This window comes from Equus caballus, chromosome 24, assembly GCF_041296265.1.
Source record: "Equus caballus isolate H_3958 breed thoroughbred chromosome 24, TB-T2T, whole genome shotgun sequence".
Classification (NCBI taxonomy): domain Eukaryota; kingdom Metazoa; phylum Chordata; class Mammalia; order Perissodactyla; family Equidae; genus Equus; species Equus caballus.
The window spans coordinates 28,347,803-28,367,358 of NC_091707.1; the positions used below are offsets into that span (position 1 = coordinate 28,347,803).

General features: G+C 54.8%; 1 protein-coding gene across 2 annotated transcripts in view; it reads left to right on the top strand.

Moving 5' to 3' along the window:
* Positions 1 to 19,556, top strand: part of GALNT16 (polypeptide N-acetylgalactosaminyltransferase 16) — an 86,918-nt gene that overhangs the window by 53,000 nt on the left and 14,362 nt on the right. For both annotated transcript variants that reach the window (XM_023627988.2, XM_070249678.1), the window contains 9 exons: positions 2,695 to 2,852; positions 6,708 to 6,806; positions 7,756 to 7,823; positions 8,363 to 8,428; positions 10,483 to 10,604; positions 12,876 to 12,963; positions 14,431 to 14,515; positions 14,799 to 14,902; positions 19,087 to 19,213. In XM_023627988.2, the coding sequence (XP_023483756.1) occupies positions 2,695 to 2,852; positions 6,708 to 6,806; positions 7,756 to 7,823; positions 8,363 to 8,428; positions 10,483 to 10,604; positions 12,876 to 12,963; positions 14,431 to 14,515; positions 14,799 to 14,902; positions 19,087 to 19,213 (917 nt within the window). The remainder of the gene's footprint in view (positions 1 to 2,694; positions 2,853 to 6,707; positions 6,807 to 7,755; positions 7,824 to 8,362; positions 8,429 to 10,482; positions 10,605 to 12,875; positions 12,964 to 14,430; positions 14,516 to 14,798; positions 14,903 to 19,086; positions 19,214 to 19,556) is intronic.

A 19,556-nucleotide genomic window follows, 5' to 3' on the forward strand; every position in this document is an offset into this window, starting at 1 on the left:
GGCCTGGAGGCCCCAGAGAATGGGACTGCTCGTCTCTGCGACAGGGAACGCAGGAGAAGGAGCTGCTTTGGGGATCAGTGAGGAATTCATTTTGCGATGTTGAGTTGGAGGTACCATGGCACATTCAAAGGCCTGGAAGTCTCAAGATCAAAGAACAAGGCTAAGGGGAAAGGAGAGCTGGAGAGCTGGAAGGAAATGAGCTGTGGGACGGGTGTGGGAACTGGGGTTGGACATCAGAGGTAGCAGGGCTCCAGGCGGTGACTGGGGTGAGGCCAGGGAGGGGCTGGATGGAGGAGAAGCCAAAGCCATGCAGAGGTCACAACCTGCCCTTCCTCAGGGTCCCCTCCACTTGGCTGACTCTGCCTACTGACTCCAAACCCCGGGATGCTGGGTCTCTCGGAGGGAGCAGGGCTTGGTGTTCCCATGGCATCCTTCTTCACGAGCTGTCTCTCAGGTGCAGATTCTAACCTTGGGGGAGGGTGGGACCAACAGAAGCTGTGGGTCTGTGGGAGGGAGGAGCAGACATTTCCTGACAGCATCTTTGAGGATGTCTAGCTCCGTTTTGAGTCCCTGAGAGGAGCTTCTCTAGAGAGCCTTGGCCTGGGCAGACTCTCTACCACAACGTTCTCTGTGGCTCCGAGGAAGCTGTGAATGAAGTGCAGGAAGGCAGCAGCCTGGGGATGGCGGAACAGTCTCAGAAGCGTTCTTTCCACTTCCTGGCACAAGGGAGCTGCTCAGCAGAGCTTTGTTGAATGAATGGATAGTTGAATGAATGAGTGAGTGAGTTCAAGCATTTGTAAACAAATGAATGAATGATCAGGTGATCCTTGGAACTTGCAGAAGGGTGTCTCAGTGCCTGGTAGATGAATGGCTCTCAATCTTGTTTATTGGGTGATGGGTGAGTGTAGGATGAGGGCTCAGAGGTTTCCTGAACCCACAGAGTGGCTATAAGTCCTAAGTAAATAAACATGGTTATTTCCCACAGTTGCCTTGCAGGATAATGAAGTGGCATACTCTCCCTTTGGGAGCTTCTGCAGTTTTTCTTTTATTTTAGCTCCTCAACCATCAGTTGGAGGCTGCTTTCCATCTCCTGACCCCAGGCAGGGAGGAAGAGGCAGGCAGAGTTACCATTCATTCTTTTGCCAGGGCAGGAATGACACAAAGGAGCTTTCATTCTCGACTCTCAAAGTGGGACAGCTTGGGTCCTTCTAGCAATCTGGGGTTCAAGTCAAAACATTCTCCCTCTCCCTCCCTCCTTCCTTCCTTCCTCTGTCTCCTGAAGTGCATTTTGAGTCCACTCAGGAGTGGCTCTGCCACATCTGTTCAGTCCCTGGCATGGCACCAACTCACACTATCACAGTGCGGCAGCCTCAGCCTTTGTCACCATCCTGAGCATAGACTCCCTGAGCATCTATGTGTAGCATGGGGCTGGGCTCATGGACACTGGGAAATCTCTCTCACTGGCTCTGACCTCAGGGAGCTCAGGGACCGGCTCCTAGGAGGGGATATAACCGGAGGCAGGAACACTACGGAGTAGCCTTCTGCATTTCTGTCCCGTGAGGTTGGGAGCTAGGCTCTCAGGGAACATATTCCCCAGCAACACCCAACACAGGGCCCTCTCCCATAAGGCCAGCTGCCTTCCTGGGACCATCCCTCTCAGGACCAGGTCTGTGACAGAGTCCTCGTGTGGCAGTTCCTGCCTTCCTGCTGTCTCTGGGGGCCTGCAGCTCCAGCCCGGTGGCTGGTCAGGTGGAAGGGTTGGGATCGCAATGCTCTCACAGTTGACGGTATTTCAAGGCACTCTGGAGAACCTCCGGCCAGTAGTTTGGTTCAAATAATGAGATGTCGGGATCCATCTATGTATCCATTCATCTCAGATGTGTCCTTCCCCAGTGTCTCTCATGGGGGGAATCTGGGAGCACAGAGTAGGGTGTGGCTAAGAGGAGGGAGGCTGGGCTACAGCATCAGTCATCCATCACTCCCCAGCACTTAGCACCAGTGGGCCCAAGGTCTGACGTGGGGCTATTGCAGCAGCAAGCACGAGTCCCAGAGAAGATGCATCATTGTCCGTGCATTTGAGTTCTGGCAGCTCTGGCATCAGCCTGCAACGGCCTGCTTGTCCTCATGGGTATCCTCTGTGCAGTGGCTTGTCTAAGCCCTGGGTGTTTTACTGATCAGGCACCTCCCACATGCCTAGCCTAGCGTCAGGCTCAAGTTCATCCCTAGGAGACTGTCGATCTGCGGGTTGCTTGGTGACCTCCAGCCTGGTTGGCGGTCCCCTCAGGACCTTGGGTCTCCAGGAGCCATCCTTTCCATATCCAGCAAAGAATATGGGCTTCAGGGTCAGAACAAACAGTTTGAATCCAGAAGCTGCAACTTACTAGCTCTGACCTTGAGCTGTTTTTTTTTAAATAGACTTTATTTTTTTAGAACACTTTTAAGGACACAGCATTGAGCAGAAAATACAGAGAGTTCCCATGTACGGTCTGCCCCCACACATCTGGGTACTGTTTTTAACTTCTTGAGCCTCAGTTTCCTCATCTGTGCAGTGGGGGAATGACGATCTCTGCTCACAGAGCTGGGGAAGGTACAAACGAGGTGCACAGTTGGCTCCCGCCTGGCAGTAAGTGCTTACACATGGTGGCTACTTTATCCTCCTGCCTGTGGCCCCTCTGATGCTGACCTTTGTCTCAGGTGACAGGAACACCCTCGAAAGGCTTTGATGAGAAGGCCTACCTGGCGGCCAAGCAGCTGAAGGCTGGAGAGGACCCCTATCGGCAGCACGCCTTCAACCAGCTGGAGAGTGACAAGCTGAGCCCAGACCGGCCCATCCGGGACACCCGCCATTACAGGTGTGGCCTCCATTGTGCCCAGGGAGAGAGAAAGGGGGAGGGAAGGGCCAGTACCAGTTAGCTTGTTTCTCTCAGTCATGTGGATTTAAGAAATGAGGAAGATTTCTTCAGACTCAGTTCAAACCTTCACCTTCAGTGGTTGTCCTGACTCCCTTTATGTCATTGACCTTCGGGGGGCCCTGACAAGGCCAAGGAGACCTCCCAACTGCGGCGAGGGAGGCCCCTCAGCACCTCAGTCTGGAATCCCAGTGAGAGTGACCTGCCAGGGGACCACAGGGAGTCTGAGGGGTGGGCGAGCCGGGCGTTCTTGGTGCCCCACTGGTGGTGCCTGAGGTGAAGGGGGGCCGCCAGCCCTGCCTGTACTGTGCGTCGGTGGACTGCTGTGCACTGTGCGCTGCCACACTGGATCCCCCCCCCCTTTTTGTTTAAGATTGGCACCTGAGCTAACAACTGTTGCCAATCTTCTTCTTTTTTTTTCTTCTTCTCCCCAAAGCCCCCAGTACATAGTTGTGTATTCCAGTTTGAGTGCCTCTGGTTGTGCTATGTGGGACACCACCTCAGCGTGGCCTGATGAGTGGTATCATGTCCGTGCCCGGGATCCAAACCAGCGAAACCCTGGGCTGCTGAAACCCTGGGCCACCGAAGCAGAGTGTGCAAACTTAACCACTTGGCTCCGAGGCCGGCCCCTGACATCCCTTTCCTTCCTCTCTTCCCACTCTACTGCCCCTGCTTTTTCAGCAACTCCCAGAAATGCTTCCCAGTCTTGCTCTTAGTTATCCCAGTGAGAACTAAGGAGAGGCCCTAGACCAGGGTCAAGGACGCCTTCCACACTATTCCCAGCTCTGACTGTGCTCAGTGTGAGTGGCTGACCTTGGGCACGTCATCAACCCCCCTCCTGGGTTCAGGCCCTTGTTGTCTCCCATCTAAGTTATACGGGTCGCCACATCCAGTCTCTGCTCTGCCTGCCCCTCCTACTGGAACAGTCTCAGCTCCTCACCCTGAAGTGCAAGCGGCCCCTTCCCCTCTGAGGCCCTGCTCCTCTTCCCCTAGCACGTCATGCTCCTGTAGTCCTATACTGCTCCTGCCTCCCTCCTTGTTTGTACCCCGCTGTTTCCTCTGCCTGAACCCCCCTCCCCAACACACACACCTTCACCACTCCTCTCAGTGTCCTCTCCTCGGGGGAAGGCTCCTTGCCAGCCTAGGCTGGTTTGGGGGCCTCCTCTGCGCTCCATGCAGACATCTAACAGGGCAATGAGGGGCTGTGGGAGCTGACCCACCCATCTACCTGCAGCTTTGAATGGTCAACATGGGCGGTGTTGGCTCCAGCTATGGACCCAGCGCTGGGCTGGTCCTGGTTTGAGGGTAGATGAGAATGACTGGGGTCAAGATTGCTTTTCCTTCTGACGCAGCTACTCCGCAGCACAAAAGATGTATGTGAGATAAAGGTCTGCTTCTAGCACTTTCCCTGTCACTCATGGAGTTGTGCCTGAACTCCAGTGGGCTTGACAGCCTGTGCAAGGCGAGATGGACGTGCTGTTGGGGGAGTCCTAGACTGTCCTCACTGTCCTGGAAGCCCAGCACCGTCAGCCTCCAGAGACCACGCATGCTGCTAAATAGGGCGATAATCCTGCTACTCAGGAAGGTCCCACCCAGGTCTAATGGCCAGTTCCGGCCTTGGAAATTCTTTCTCAGTCAGTCCGGGGGCAGTCTCCCCTCGTGTCTGCCTGCACTGCGGGGCCTGGGAGGTTATGTCCATACAGCACCACTAGGAGACTTCTCATGGGCAGCCCTACGTGGCCACCTAGACCCCGGGGCCTGGAGGTTCCAAATCTGTGATTCGAGAGGTTGGCCTGGGTCACCTCTGTTCTCACTCCCACCCACCCCAGCTCTGAACCTTCTCAGGTGTTCACCGAAGAACTTGAAGGAAGAGTTCCTCCTGGGGCTCCAGGCATTTTAAAATGAGACTCTTTGGATCCAAGGCAGTGTGGGGTGGTGAGGTAGGCCTCCCCTCCTGCCCCGGAGCTGCTGCCTGGCCCTTTCAGAAGCCCGAGGGGGATCAGGATCTGTGTGTGTGTGTGTGTGTGTGGGCGCATGTGTAGGGGGAGCAAAGGAGGTGCTGGCTTTGGTGGGTAGAGGCTCCCATGGTGGAGCTGTGTGTGCTGGGGTGAGGCACACTCTTGCCCTGGGCCCTCCAAACTGCAGCTGCTGCTGGGTTCCAAACTGTCAGGCTAGTTCCTGGTTCAGCCCTCAATCTAGGGAACCCCCATCAAGGGGAGCAAAGAGACCTAAGCTGTGTAAGACAGGCCTACCAGCATCAGAGAGAAAACCCCGCCAGGCCCAGACTTAAAACACAGGCATGGGACACACCTCTTCAGAGGCTCTTGGCTCTTGGGAGCTGGATAAAACCCCGTCATCATAGATATAAACCCCAGAGAAATGCAGAGTGGAAAGGGTTGCAGGGCCGGTGGGGAGGAGGCCAAGTCCGCCCCCGAGATGGGGTGTGGGTAGGTTGGCCACCTTCAGGTGGAGGTTGGGATTGCTATCCAGATTCCCTCCTTCCTGGGCATAAGATGGTTAGAGTTCAAGGACAGAGGCCTGGGGCCTAGAGGTCAGTGCTGGGGGTCTGGGCGCACAGGAGATGGCTGCTTCTGCCAGCATTCCCTGTCTCAGGAGGCCAAGCCCACCCTCACCTCCAATCCACGCAGGAAGATGGTACACACGGCAAGTGGGGCTTCAGGGCAGGGGAGTGGTGGAATGGGGGGGTCAGAGGTGAATTTTTCTTCTCCCCTACATCCTCCCTCAAGGAGAGTTATTTTAAAGCCTCTTAGGATTTCCCCTTGGTGGGGGGAGGTCCCAGGCTGGTGGAACTCTTGCCTGTCTGACCGGGTCTGCTCTGCAGGGCAGGAAATGGGCCTGGGAATTGGGCTGTAAGCTGCTGTCAGTGGAATGAATGCCGAAATGAAAAAATAGTCACTGCTGGAATAGTCAGAGAGCAATTGTAATAAAGAAGATTGCCATGAAAACCAGCTCCGCAGCTGCCTTCGCGCCGGCCCCAGGAGCACGAATAAACGCATTTGCAGAGACGGCAGGGATGAAGGCTGGCGAGAATGGATTGCTTTCATTCCCTTTCCTGAGGAGTGGGGAGCCAGTGGGCCAAAAATGTGTCTGGAGCCGGGAGCACAGAGCTGCCGGGGGAGGAGGGAGGCGGCGGGAGCTGCCTTTGGAGTCTTCTCAGAGGCTTTGTCTCCTCCAGGGGTCCCGGGGCCGGGGAGGAGTGAGCCCGCTCCCCTGCCTGGTGTCACAGCCGGGCTGTCAGTGTTGGACAGTGAGAGGGAGGAACTCCCAGGAAGGCAGGACAGGACACTTCTTCTCCAGATCCGACCAAATGTCATGAGCCAGGAGAAGAGAAGGAAGAAGCGACAGAGTATCAGAGACGAAAGAGAGGCTGTTTTCGCTCTCCTCCCTCCCGCATTTTGCTTCTCATGGCTGCTCCATAGGCAGGGAGTTCTGTCTGTTGGTCCAGGGCTGGATCATGGGGCCTGGTGCTGTGCCTGCACACAGTCGGAGGCCTGCAAATGCTTCAGTGACTGGGGATGCTCTAGGTCTTTGGCAAAGAGTGCCTGGGCCCGGGCAGGTGCCCCCACCTGTGGCTTCCCTCGGAGGACTCCAGGCTGGGTGGCCTGAGTGGGCTGGAGTGTGGGCGTGGAGGGGCAGGGCCCACATCCTGTTTCAGGCTTGGCTTCTCTGTCCCACAGAGGTATTCCAGAGGGACAGCAGGCTGGACAAAAAGAAGCCTCAAGCCTGCCCTCAGGATGCTCCCACAGCTGCCCTCTGACCTCTCTGCTCCCTTCTCAGTTGCCCATCTGTGTCCTACTCTGTGGACCTGCCGGCCACCAGTGTCATCATCACCTTCCACAATGAGGCCCGCTCCACCCTCCTGCGCACGGTGAAGAGGTCAGCCCCGCCTTGGGACCCTCAGCTCAATGGTGCTACTCCCCCAGCCTCGGGGTGATCTGCTCCACCCCTGCAGCGGAGGGCATTGAGATATGGTGCTGCTGTCAGATGCATGAAGACCAGTGACCCTGGGCAGGGGGGTCCTGCCCTTCTGAGAAGCTGGGGCTGATGAATCAGGGTCAGAGAGACCCCAGAAGGCCAGTTGTTAGCAAGATGCCGAGTCAAAAACAAGTTTGGTTCCCCAAGACAAGGGCAGAAATGCCGAGGGAGGCAGGGATAGGCGTGAGGCTTCAGGTGGATGGATGCCAGCCCAGGAGGCCCCGGCTCCTGTGAGTGATTCAGAGAGAGGTGCCCCTTCATCTCCTAAGCTTGGCCCTGTGGTCAAGTTTAATTCCTCCTCACCCCATTTCTTTAATGAACTTAGGTAGGAATAGGATTCAGAAAGGAGTGCCGGTGGTATTCTAGGATTGAAGAAGCTTGGGTTTCCTTTCCCAGAGAGTGGAGGAAGAGGAGGGATGGTGGGAGGGAAAGAGTGGGGGGCTTCCTGAGAACACCACTCCTGAGCCATCAGGCCAGAAGGAGCCTCATTAGCCTTCCAGGCAGAGGGTTCCAGGTCCAGCTTGGGGCTGCCCCGGCAGGGCTGGTTAAGCCTAGGCAGCCAGAGCAGCTGCAGGTCCTGCCCAACAACCAAACTAGAGCAGCCCCCACCCCTGTCTGGAGCGGGTCCCAAGTGCCCGAGGCTCCAGGCAGCAGGGTCAGCGCGTCCTCGGAAGAGCCCGAGGAACACACGGCTCCTCAGCCACAGATCAAGGCCTGGAAGGTTTGCAAGCAGCTGCCTGTGGCCAGTGTGCTGACCCCCAAGCTGGGTGGTGGGGGAGCCCCATGGCAGGGAGAGGTAATTGGAAGGTGGCCCTAAACCTGGCCTCTTCTGTCCCCACCGCTGCTCCAGTGTCCTGAACCGCACTCCCGCCAGCCTGATCCAGGAAATCATTTTAGTGGACGACTTCAGTTCAGACCGTAAGTATCCACCTTCTGCGTTTGCACCCCTCCAAACCCCCATTTCCCCAGAATGCTGAGGCCAGCACTCTTGACCTCTGCCCCCGCCAGGATCTTCAGTCTTTTCTAGGTGCCCTCTCTGGCTCTGCTCGCTGGTGTCAAAGGAGGGGAAAGAGGAGTGTTGCTTTGATGGGACACCAGTGAGATGACATTTAAAAAGATGGAAACAACATCAGCATCGTCCTTAGTTATACAACTGCCGTGTGTAGCTCATCCCTTCAGTCCAGCTCCATGGGTGATAGACGTTGACTGTGCTGGTGCCCTCTGGTGCCCCCTGGGGGTAATGCCATAAGTACAGGCATTCCTCAGAATGGCCTGGCCATGGGGGACCGGGCAATCCTTTGGCCAGTGGAGATGACTATGCTCCTCCATGCCTCCCCAGCCCCGGCCCTTTTCCTGGGCCTGGTATGTGACAACTCCTGGGCAGTTCCAGTGGCAGCCAAGCCACTTGTGGTCGGATGCCCACATCTGAATGAGCTTGCTTCCTTCTCTCCACTCAGCTGAAGACTGTCTGCTCCTGACCAGGATCCCCAAGGTCAAGTGCCTGCGCAACGACCGGCGGGAAGGTAAGTTCTTGGACCTTGGGTGCTGCTGCAGACCCATTTGGCTCCAGACCTCTGCACCTCCCCACTCCCTTTTGGCGCCACATCATATGAAGCCAGCATGGGGCTGCTGCATCCCTGGTGGCCAGGACCAAGGTCTGTGGAAGGACCCTCCTGCCATCCCAGGTCAGCCCCTGTCGTAACATGACTGTGGGCAGGTGGCTCTGCTTCAGGAGGCCTGGGTTGTCTCTTCTGGGAATGGGGATAACAATGGTCCCCTTTCTGCCTTGCGCGGTGGTTGTATGGATTACATGGGGTGGACTGAGAGGGCACGCTTTGAGAAAGTCGGTGCTGTCACCTCACTGCCATCAGGAGGTGTTTTGGAGCATCACCCATGGCACAGGGTTGTGCACAGCACTCTAGGGGACACAAAGGAAGCATGAAACGTGGCCCCTGCCCTCGGAGAGCTTATCACGTCCCCAAAGAGTCAGAATCACGGCAGCACGGGCTGGTTATGATCATGTGGGGGTAGAAAGGAGCGGGGGGAGAGGGAGCGCAGGAGAGGAGCCATATCAGGGAGGGGCCTTGCTTGGGTGAGGGGTTGTGGGACAGTGAAGGGGGTCCAGGGAGGGCATCCAGGCTCAGGGACTCTGCAGGCAAAGACCTGGGTCAGGAGGGCACACAGGTAGTGCTGACGGCCCTCTTCCCGAGCGCCCATCCTGAGAGGCGTTCACTTGCCTGCATTCCCACATTCAGGCCTCAGAACAGCAGATAGGGAAACGGGGTTTAAGGAGGTTCAGTAATTTGCCTGGGGTGATGAGTAGAGGAGCCAGGATTCTAACCCAGGGGAGGGGGACCCACCCCAAAGCCCAACCTCTTAACCCCCCTCTACTTATTCTCCTTTCCTAGGACAATCGGGGCCTGGTCAGCAGAGGGAAGGGTGGGTGAGGATAGATGACAGACCACCTTGGAAACCAGAGAAAGGCATTTTGACTTGATAAGGCAGGTAGTAGGGAGCCACTGAAGGTTTGAGACAGGCAGAGAGAGAGGTGATGGACACATTTAGGAAAGACCAATCAGGCCAAGGGGACCTTCAGACTGGAGTGGAAGAGGCCAGAGAGAAATTTCTCCCAAGCACAGGGTTGAAGATGCCTTTAGGCCTGGGGATATAGCGGGAGTGGAAGGAAGGGACAGATGGACTGCTGCACAGATGGGTGGATCAGCAGCAGGACAGCAGCAGGGCACCGGGCAGAGGTGTGGCCAGGGAATTCGCTCCATGAGCCACTTGTATTTCAAGCTCTTAGAGTGAGGCCCTTCCGTCCCCACAGCTCACAGGGCACCGGGGGCTGCTCTGTCGGGAACAGGACCAGCTGGGCCTCCTCGCTCCTGACAAGCAAGTCCCAACCCTGACCATGGGGCTGCCCAAAGCGAGGCCTTCTCTGACGGTCAGTGAGCCGTTGGTGAGCCTGTCAGGGAATGGGGTGGAGGCAGAGCAGAGTCTGCAGGTGGAGGCCTCCTGGGCGCCAGGCTCCCTCGCCGACAGGCAGGGACTATTCTCTCTCTGAATCTTCAGATAAGAAACTGAGGCTCAGAGACGTTAAATAACATGCTTACGGTGAATGAAGGGGCTGACATACTAACTTCCGCCTGTCTTGGTCTAGAAGATTCTCTCCATGTCACACGTGATGGTGCAGCTGGAGGGGGGGACTGCCCTGAGGTTCCCGAGGGGTGGGGGGAAAGGGTTTTAGCTCCTGGTTCTCCTTTGGTACCAAGCCACACTTTATTGCAATTTTCATTCATTAACTCTGACAGTTACTCAGTGTGTCCCCCGAGCCCAGAACAGGGTCTGGCACATGGAGGGCCCTCAGAGAATGACCTTGGAGTAATGATGGTTGATGGGTGGATGAGAGAAAGAAAGTGAAGGAGGGAGGAAATAAACAAATACGAAGCAAAGATCAATCACCATAACTCAGAGGAAACCTCAGCCGCTGAAGGGGCGGAGAGCCCTGAGACTCTGCGGGGCGGCAGGGAGCAAATTGGCTCCATCTGGCACCAGCCTCTGTCCACTCCACTTGTAGGGCTGATCCGGTCCCGAGTTCGGGGGGCAGATGTGGCCACAGCTGCCGTCCTCACCTTTCTGGACAGCCACTGCGAAGTGAACACCGAGTGGCTGCAGCCCATGCTGCAGCGGGTGAAGGAGGTGAGTCTGTCCGTCCCGGGGGAGCTCTGGCCCTCGGGATGTGCCCGCCATGATCTTGGCATGAGGGAGTATGAACAGTCTTTGAAGCTGGGCAGGCAGAGTAGGGAGCCTCAATGGTCTGCTTCCTCCTGAGTGACTTCCCCTCATTGAGCTTTCTCTTCCCAAAATGGGGATGATTGTAATGTTTGTCCCAGCAGGATATTATGAGAATTAAATTGGATGAAAGCCTGGGGGAGATATAAGCTCCTACTGTGAAAAAGGTGTTGTTGTACTCCTCCTGGGGGAGGCAGGGTCCTGTGCTGGGCGGTGGGGGGTGGGGGTGGGGCTCTGGGTCAGCCTAGGCAGCCCGAGAAGGAGGGTGGAGAGGATGGTGTTCTTAAGGAGACATGAGGGAGGCCGTGTGCCTGCTGTTCTCTAGAATGGGGAGGACTGGACAGATGGAGGAAAGGATGAGGCGATTACAACTCAACCATAAAAAGACAAATAACCCAATTTAAAACTGGGCAAAGGATTTGAATGGACATTTCTGCGAGGAATATACACAAATGGCCAATAAGCATATGAAAAGATGCTCAACCTTATTAAGTCATTAGGGAAATGCAAGTCAAAAGCACAATGAGATACCACTTGACACCTACGAGGATGGCGGTAATCAAAAAGATGGACAGTAACAGGTGCTGATGAGGATGTGGAGAAATAGGAGCCTTCGCACACTGCTGGTGGGAATGTCAAATGGTGCAGCCACTTTGGAAAACAGTCTGGCAGGTCCTCAAAAGGTTAAACATAGAGTTAGCATGTGACCAGGCAATTCCACTGCTAGGTATCTACCCAAGAGAGCTGAAAATGTCTGTCCACACAAAAACTTGCGCACGAGTGTTCAGAGCAGTATTATCATAAAAGCCAAAATGTGGAAACAACCCAAATGTCTATCAACTGATGAATGGGCAAACACAATGTGATAGACCCATACAATGGAATATTATTCAGCCATAAAAAGGAACGAACTCCTGATACATGCTACAATGTGGATGAACTTTGAAAATCTTATGCTTAGTGAAAAGCCAGTCACAAAAGGCCACATATTACATGATTTCGTTTATACAAAACATCCAGAAAAAACAAATCCATAGAAATAGGGAGGAGATTAGTGGTTGTCAGGGGCTGGAAGGATGATGGGAATGGGGAGTGATGCTAGTGGGTCCAGGTTTTCTTGTTGGGGTGATGAAAGCATTCTGGAACTAGATAGTGGTGATGGTTGCACAACCTTGTGAATATACTAAAAATCACTGAATTGTACCCTTTAAAATTGTGAATTTTATGGTATGTCAGTTATATCTAATAAAATTGTGATAAAAATGTGAATTACATCTCAGTACAAAAAAGTCTATAAGAAAGATGAGATGAGGCGCCACCGGGCACTGTGAGGAACCGTGGGTGGTCTCCCCTCATCCGCCACGTCCCAGGCTCTTGCGTCGTCCTGAGACGGGGTGTGAACTGAGGGCCAGAGCTGGATTCCAAGTGCAGACCAGAGGATTCCGAGGGTCAGTGCAGAGTGTGGGGAGAGAAGAGAGAAAGATGAGGCTGTGCTCCGTGTCCTCCCTGGAGAGGGATGGAGGGCACGTGGTGTATGATAGAATCCACCGCCACTCCCTCCCCGCTCAAAAAATCTTGAGTAAAATCGACATTCACCACCAACGATTTGGAGGTGGATTTGTGTCTGGGAGGCGATGAAGGGAGTAGTGAGTGGGTGTAGCATGAGAAGAGTGACACTCAGGTTACACAGGGACTGCAGGGTCCCTGCCCTCAAGCTGCTAGTGATCCACTTGGGAAGACTCAACCCAAACATATACCAAGGTGGACGACAATTAATAAGACAACAGTTCAAACCAGCAACAGAAGAGCCACTTCAGGCAGCATATGATTCACTGTCCTAGGAATGGTCTGAACTGTAATTGTGAGAGTAGCTTAAAAGAGGAAGAAATCCTCAGTCTGCAGCAATCAGGGAGGGCTTCCCTGAGGAGCTGAGATCCCAGCAGGGCTCAACGTGATGTGAGAGGAGGAGGCCGGGAGAGCATTGTGTCCAGGGGACCCAGGTGGGACCTTGCAGGAGCCTGGATGTGGTGATGCAGGACAGCTCCCGGGAGCCTGCCATGTCCTGCGGGCAGTGCTGAGTGCCCCATGCCTTGGAGAGAACTGCTTCCCAGAGCTGGCAGCTGGGCCTTTTCTCGCAGAGTCCCTGGCCTCGCCCCATTCTCGTGTTTCCTCTCCTAGGACCACACCCGCGTGGTGAGCCCCATCATCGATGTCATCAGTCTGGACAATTTTGCCTATCTTGCCGCGTCCGCGGATCTTCGCGGAGGTGGGTCCGGCTCCCAGGGGAGGGGCTCTAGACCTGAAAGGAGGCAGGGGAGGGCAGGCAAAAGCCCCGGCCTAGTGCTCTTCTTCCCGGCCTTGCCAGAGCGTCTCATGTCTCTTCACCTCCAGGAAATGAAAAGGGATTGTGTAGAGCCCTGAGGTTGGGGACAAAGGGCCAGCGCTGGCAGTTGCAGGCTCCTGGCACAATCAGTGGCAGAACCAAACTAGTCTCTCGTCTTTCCCTCCCCTCAAACCTTGACACACGTCTTCCCTAATGCTGCCAGCCCAGGGACCTGGCCACAAGTCCTGGGAGGAGGACAGGACGTGACAGCCGTCTTGGGGGTGGGGAGGGGCCCCCAACCTTGCATGAATTCCTCGCAGGTACACCTGGATGGTCTAGACCCAGGCTCTCTCACACGTGGCTATTGAGCTCATGAAACATGAGCAGTCTGAATTGAGATGTGCTGTAGGTATAAAATACACAACAGCTCTCCAAGACTTAGTAGGAAAGAATGGAACATATCTCATTAGTAATTTTTTATATTGATTACATATCAAAATGACAATATTTTGGTATATTGTGTTAAAATATAGTATTCAAATTAAATTCATATGTTCTTCTTACTTTTTGATGTAGCTTGCATTCCATTTCTTTTGGTCACCTCTGGTCTAGACTTTAGAACCGTGCTGTCCAATAAAGTAGACAATAGCCACATTTGGCTATTTAAATTTAAATGAATTAAAATTAAATAAAATTGAAAATGCAGTTACTTGCACTAGCCACATTTCAAGAGCACAGTAGCCACACGTGGCTAGCACCTACCATCTTGGACAATGCAGATACAGAGCATTTCTATCACTGCAGACAGTCCCGTTGGGACAGGCTGCTCCAGAGAATCTGTTGCTGGGAGCTGGCAGGCAGGGTGGATTTCCTATTCAGGGCTCAGACTTCCAATAAATGGACACAGCCATTAGTTAGCTCTTGGGGTTGAGTGGGATTCCGAAGGGAACCAGGCATTTCCCCTTTGGGAAATCACCTCAGGGCCTTTGCACTTGCTGTGACCCCCCACACACCCCAAATTCCTTTTTCTCAGATATCTGCATGGATCAGTCCTTCATTCAGGTCTCTACTCAAATGTCACCCCATCGGAGAGCCTTCCCTGACTACCCTTACTAGAGTAGCAAGAGCACTCTTCATTTCTTTTCTTTTCTTTAAGCACTTTTCACCCCAACAGACATATGCTCTGTTTATTGATTTATCTTTGTAGTCGCTGTCTTACCCAGTAGATTGAAACAATGAGGGCAGGGACCCACCTCTCTCTGAATGAAGGCATGACCGCGTGACTTGCCCAGGGCCGTGTTCGAGCTGGCCTCTGACCAGGGGAGACTCTGAGGGGTGTCAGAATGAGGGGGCAGCAGTTCCCTGTGGGCTCTGCCCTGAGTCCCGTCCTCACCCTGCTCTGTCCCTTAGGATTCGACTGGAGCCTGCATTTCAAGTGGGAGCAGATCCCTCTTGAGCAGAAGATTGCCCGGACAGACCCCACCAAGCCCATAAGGTCAGGGCCGCTGTGGGCTCTGGGGAGACCCCTTCCTTCCCTGGGTCCGGGGCCTGGGAGGCTGCTGGGGGGCTGTTTCAGTCGCCAGGGCTCCTGAGGGTGCACCATCTACGTACTGACTCTGTTCTGGGCCCCAGGGCAGAGAGGACAGAGGCAGGGAGCTGGCCAGACGGCCTGCCCCAGTGACTCTGAGCAGAGGATTCTGGAAGGAGGCACTGGGGCCGTCTGGAGCCGCTCCCAGCCTTTAAGCACATGTATTGCTCTTTCTTCTCCTTGCTCCCAGGACGCCTGTCATAGCCGGAGGAATCTTCGTGATTGACAAGTCCTGGTTTAACCACTTGGGAAAGTATGATGCCCAGATGGACATCTGGGGGGGAGAGAATTTTGGTAAGTTGGGAAATAATAATAACAGCAACAACAGTAGTAATAATAATTCATAACCCTGATTGAGCCCTTTCTCTGTGTAAGGCCCTGTTCTAAGGACTTCATACATATTAACTCATTTTATCCTCACAAAGACTCGCTGAGGAAAGTACTATATATCTCTATATTTTGCTGATAAAGAAATTGAGGCACAGAGAGGTTAAGTAGTTTGTCTAGAGCCACACAGCTAGTAAACAAAGAGATTTAGGTGGCCAGGTGGAGCCTGTGGCCCCACAGCTAGACGTGTATGTGGAAGAACATAGACTGTATCATGGACCTCGGCTTAAACATGTGGCTGCTTCCCTACCAGAAAGGCTGGGGGGTTGGTGTGGGAGAGGGTCGTGGTTAAATGTAAGCCATGGGTCAGAGGGCCTGGGGGCAAATCCTGGCCCTTCCACCTACAAGCTATTTGGCCCTGGGCAGGTAAAAGCCGCCCTAAGCCTCAGTTTCCCCAAGAGGCTGTTACGAGTACTGAGTGAGATGATGGTTAGAACGCAAGGCGCAGAGCTGGTGGCCTTTGTTGTGACTGTGAGGCCGGAGGAAGGAAAGGGAGGAGGCCAGTGAGGCCCCAGGGTCGCTGGCACGGTTCAGGCCAGATAAAGGCCGGATACAGATGAAGCACCCAACACGGGTAATTTAAGGAGGTTTGTTTTAACATGGTGTGGCCTCTAACAAGGGGGCCTATTCACATGGTGCGGGCAGGACATCAGGAGCCACAAGGGATGGTTTAGTCCTGGGCTGGTGACTGCTGGGAGGCGCACCCACTGGTAGGGAGCGTCCCCGGACAGGAGCTGTGGTCTTGGGGCACCTGCAGCCAGCCCTCAGCACCCAGGTGGAGGGTGTTAAACACCCACCCTCACTCTCCCGCTCTATCTCCTGCTGCTGCCTGTGCTGCCGGACCTGTCAGCCCGCAGGAAGGGAGTGGGAGGCCCAGCCATGCAGGCAGCCTCCCGGACAAGGAGCAGGACGGGCGGGGTGGGGAAGGGCGGCGAGCAGCCGGGGGGTCTCTAGGAGCGCCGGCAGCTGCTCTGAGGCCTGTTCCTGCCCTTTGCGGTGGGCCCAGTCCTTTGCAGAGCCCCTTCCCACTGTTTCTTTTTTCATCCTGACCAGGTTCCCCGTGAACTAAATAGGGCCGGTGGTATCTCACCCATTTGACGGGTAGGGAAACTGAGGTGGACGCTGCCTTCCAGATTTCGGCAGGAGACTCCATGCTGACGGGAGTGTGTGGTGCCTTTCCCAGAGCCACTGACGTGTTGTGAGGGGCGACCAGTCAGCTTCTGTGGGTCCGAGGTGTGAGGAGCTGGGCTTTCTCTCCCCATCAGGACACAGATGAGCTGTGGGGCTTAAAATAGGCCTGATTCCAACTCAAAGCCAACCGGTGTGGAACAGGCATGAGATTTCCTCCCCTTTGTAACTCACTCTTGGAAACCGGTTCCAGCAGGCATTCGGAGGAGTGAATTCTGGGAACAGAGCGGGGGGAGGGTGGGGGGTGGCGGGGAGTGCTCTCTCCATTCCGACCTTCTTTCAGGCGTTCTGGGCCTATGGGACCTCCTGTGTGCTTGCTCTTGGCCTGAAGGGGGCTTGGGCAAAGCCGGTTCCCTGTAGACTCCGGACTGGGAAACCCACGGTCTCTCCTGCATCCAGAGGCGTTTCTTTTTTCTTTTGTTTTAGGCTGGGGACTGACAGAGAAACAAGTGAATGATCAAATAGCTAACTTCAAACTTTGCCTGAGGCAAGGGCCCAGGGGTTGGGCAACTTGAAAGGCAAACTGGAGAGAGGTTCTGGGGAGGGTTTTGTTTCTTGGAAGAAATTCAAAGAAATTTCTAGGCTAGCCACGGTGCTCACGTTCAGCTTTGAGCCCGGAGACTCCTGCAGCTGGTGGATGTGGGCCTTCCATTTCATCCCTTTGTTGAAGGAAGAGAGATGCCCATGCTGAACTCTTGCCTGTGTCCCCGCCAGAGAACCACACTCGGGAGCCCAGAGCCCACCTTGAGTGGGGTTGCAAACGTGAAAGCCTTGGGCTTCATGTTAGGCAGTCAGATGCTGTCACTCCTCTGCTCAAGACCCCACAGGGGCTGTCAGTCACTCAGCAAAACCCAAAGTCCTTCCACCACCTGCCCTTCCCCCACGAGCACATGCCACCAGCTCTGCCCTCGGCTCCGGCCTCCCTCCGCCTCCCTCACTCTGCCTCCTTGCTGCACCTTGACCTTGTCGGCCTCACTCCTATTTCTAGTCTTTCCCCCTGCTGATCCCTCTGCCGGAACGCTCCTCCTCAACAGCCACACGACTTGCTTCCTCGCCTCCCTCAGGTCTTAGCTCAAATGTCCCTTTTGAGTGAGGACTTCCCTAATCAGCCTAATTAAAATTCTACCCTCCCCAACTCCCCTTGCCCTCATCACTCAGTTCCCTGCTTCCTTTCTCTCCACTGGACTTACTGCCATCTGATAGACGACATATTCCACTCATTTTCTTATCCACTTGTATTTTGTTTATTTTACTGAGTTTCTGTCTCCTCCCTCTAGAGTGGAAGGGGTTCTAGGACAGTGTGTGACACATAACAAATAGGTGCTCAATAAAAATTTGCTGAATGAACTAAAGAAAACAGTGTGGCTTGCTGGACATGGCGTGACCTTTACGTTGCAGTTCTGCAGCTGAGGGTTTGGGTGGCCTTGGGGAGGTTAGTTAACGTCTTTGAGCTTCACAGTCCTTACTACAGACGTCGGGGTAACGATCCCAACTTCATGTGGTCGCCGTGAGGATTAGGCATCAGCTGCAAAGGGCATGGCCCATAGCAAGTGCTCAGTAAGTGGATGATGGTTCCTGCTACTGTTATTGCCGTTGGTGATAATAGCGGCAATGATTAATAATAGCATGACAGTTTGGGCGGAGTGGGATGAAGTGACTTACTAGCATGACAAAGTTAGTCGGGCAGAAATGGAACCAAAATGCAGACCTTCTGGCCCAGCTGCAGAGCTCTGACCCGGAGAAGGGGCCAAGGCCTGGCCATTTGCAGGCAGACCTGGGGAAGCCAGGAACAGAGCCACGCTGGGTGTGGGTCCAGATGCCCAATGTCCAGTCCTGGCCCCAGCCCACATCTGGAAGTCACCTGGTGCACACAGCCTGGCCAGAAGGTGGGCATGAGTCCTGCTGCCTCCACTCCCTGCTTTGCTAGTCCCTGGGAGGGCCCCGAGCAGCTGTGCCCCCAGGCCTGGCCAGGGACCACGAGTGTCCTTATGGCCAGCTGGGGAGTGGGAAGAAGGACCGAGGCAGAACTCATGAGAAAACGGTCTTTTGTTTTTTGATTGAAAACAAAAAAACAAGGGTTATGGATTTTCTGGCGCTGGAAGGAGATGTTTTAATATCACATGGTGTCCAACTGTAGGGTTAATTTGGGAGAAAGTAGGAAACCAGAAGAGATTGAGGGTCAGCCAGCTGGAGGTGGGTCCTTGCCAGAAGTGATGATGGTGAGTGGAGACCAGAGTGGGCGACCTGTGAGGGCCCCCCGGAAGCAGAACGGCCACTTCTTGCATCTCGCAACACTACTAGGGACCACGGTCACTTGCAAATGCTCATTCAGCATCACCACCGCCATCCGAAGGAAGCATGTCTCAGGAAGGCCAGTGGTAGCCTGTAAATGGAGACCACCTGGGCCAAAAGGGGGGTCTGGGACCAGCTAGAAAGATGCCAGCTGGAGCGGCCTGTGGCTTGGTGGGTGGGTGGTTTTCCAGCCTCTCGGATGCCTGGAGCTGACTGACGAGCAGATGTTTCTTCCTGAGCTTATGTCTGGTTAGGGCTTTCTGGACAGAGGCTGGAAATGCTGCCGCCATTTGATTCCGTTTTCCTTCTTGTGATCTTGGGGTTCCTTCAAAACTTTCCTCACTGCTCTCCCAGGGCTCAGATGTGAGGAGTGTGTGTGTGGGGTGTGTGTGGTGTGTGTGGAGGGTGTGTGTGTGCACATGCATGGAGTGAGCAGTTAGGAACATGGGCAAGGAGCGGGTGCACCCTGTGTGAACAGGCCCAGGATCTCCAACCCCAGCATGCGCCTCCAAGGAGACACCAAAGGCAGGGGAAGCCAGCTCCTCCCCAGCTTCGCTCAGTGGGCACTTGCCTAGGGGCTCGTCCCCTCCTGACGCTGCCATCTCCTGCAGAGCTCTCCTTCAGGGTGTGGATGTGCGGTGGGAGCTTGGAGATCGTGCCCTGCAGCCGGGTGGGCCACGTCTTCAGGAAGCGGCACCCCTACAACTTCCCTGAGGGCAATGCTCTCACCTACATCAGGTAGGTCACAGTGCAGAGAGCACCGGGCTAGGAGCTAGGACACCCCGGTTCCAGACCCAGGCCCATCAGCTCATATGACCTCTCTGGGCCTGTTCTCCATTTCCCCCCACCCCATTCTGGGATTCCAGGTACTGTCAGGGATGGAAGGATGAAGTTGGGAGTGTTGCCACCAGGCCTCTCTTGTCTTGACTCTCTTTGTCCATGAGGGTCTTGGAAAACTGGCCAAATGACCCGCTAGGGGCTGTCCTTCCCTCACGGCCCCAAGGACTGGTCCTGGATGCCAGGTCCCAACCCTGACTTGGTCTGTGTCTGCATATCCATGTCCCAAGCCACTGGGCGGGCA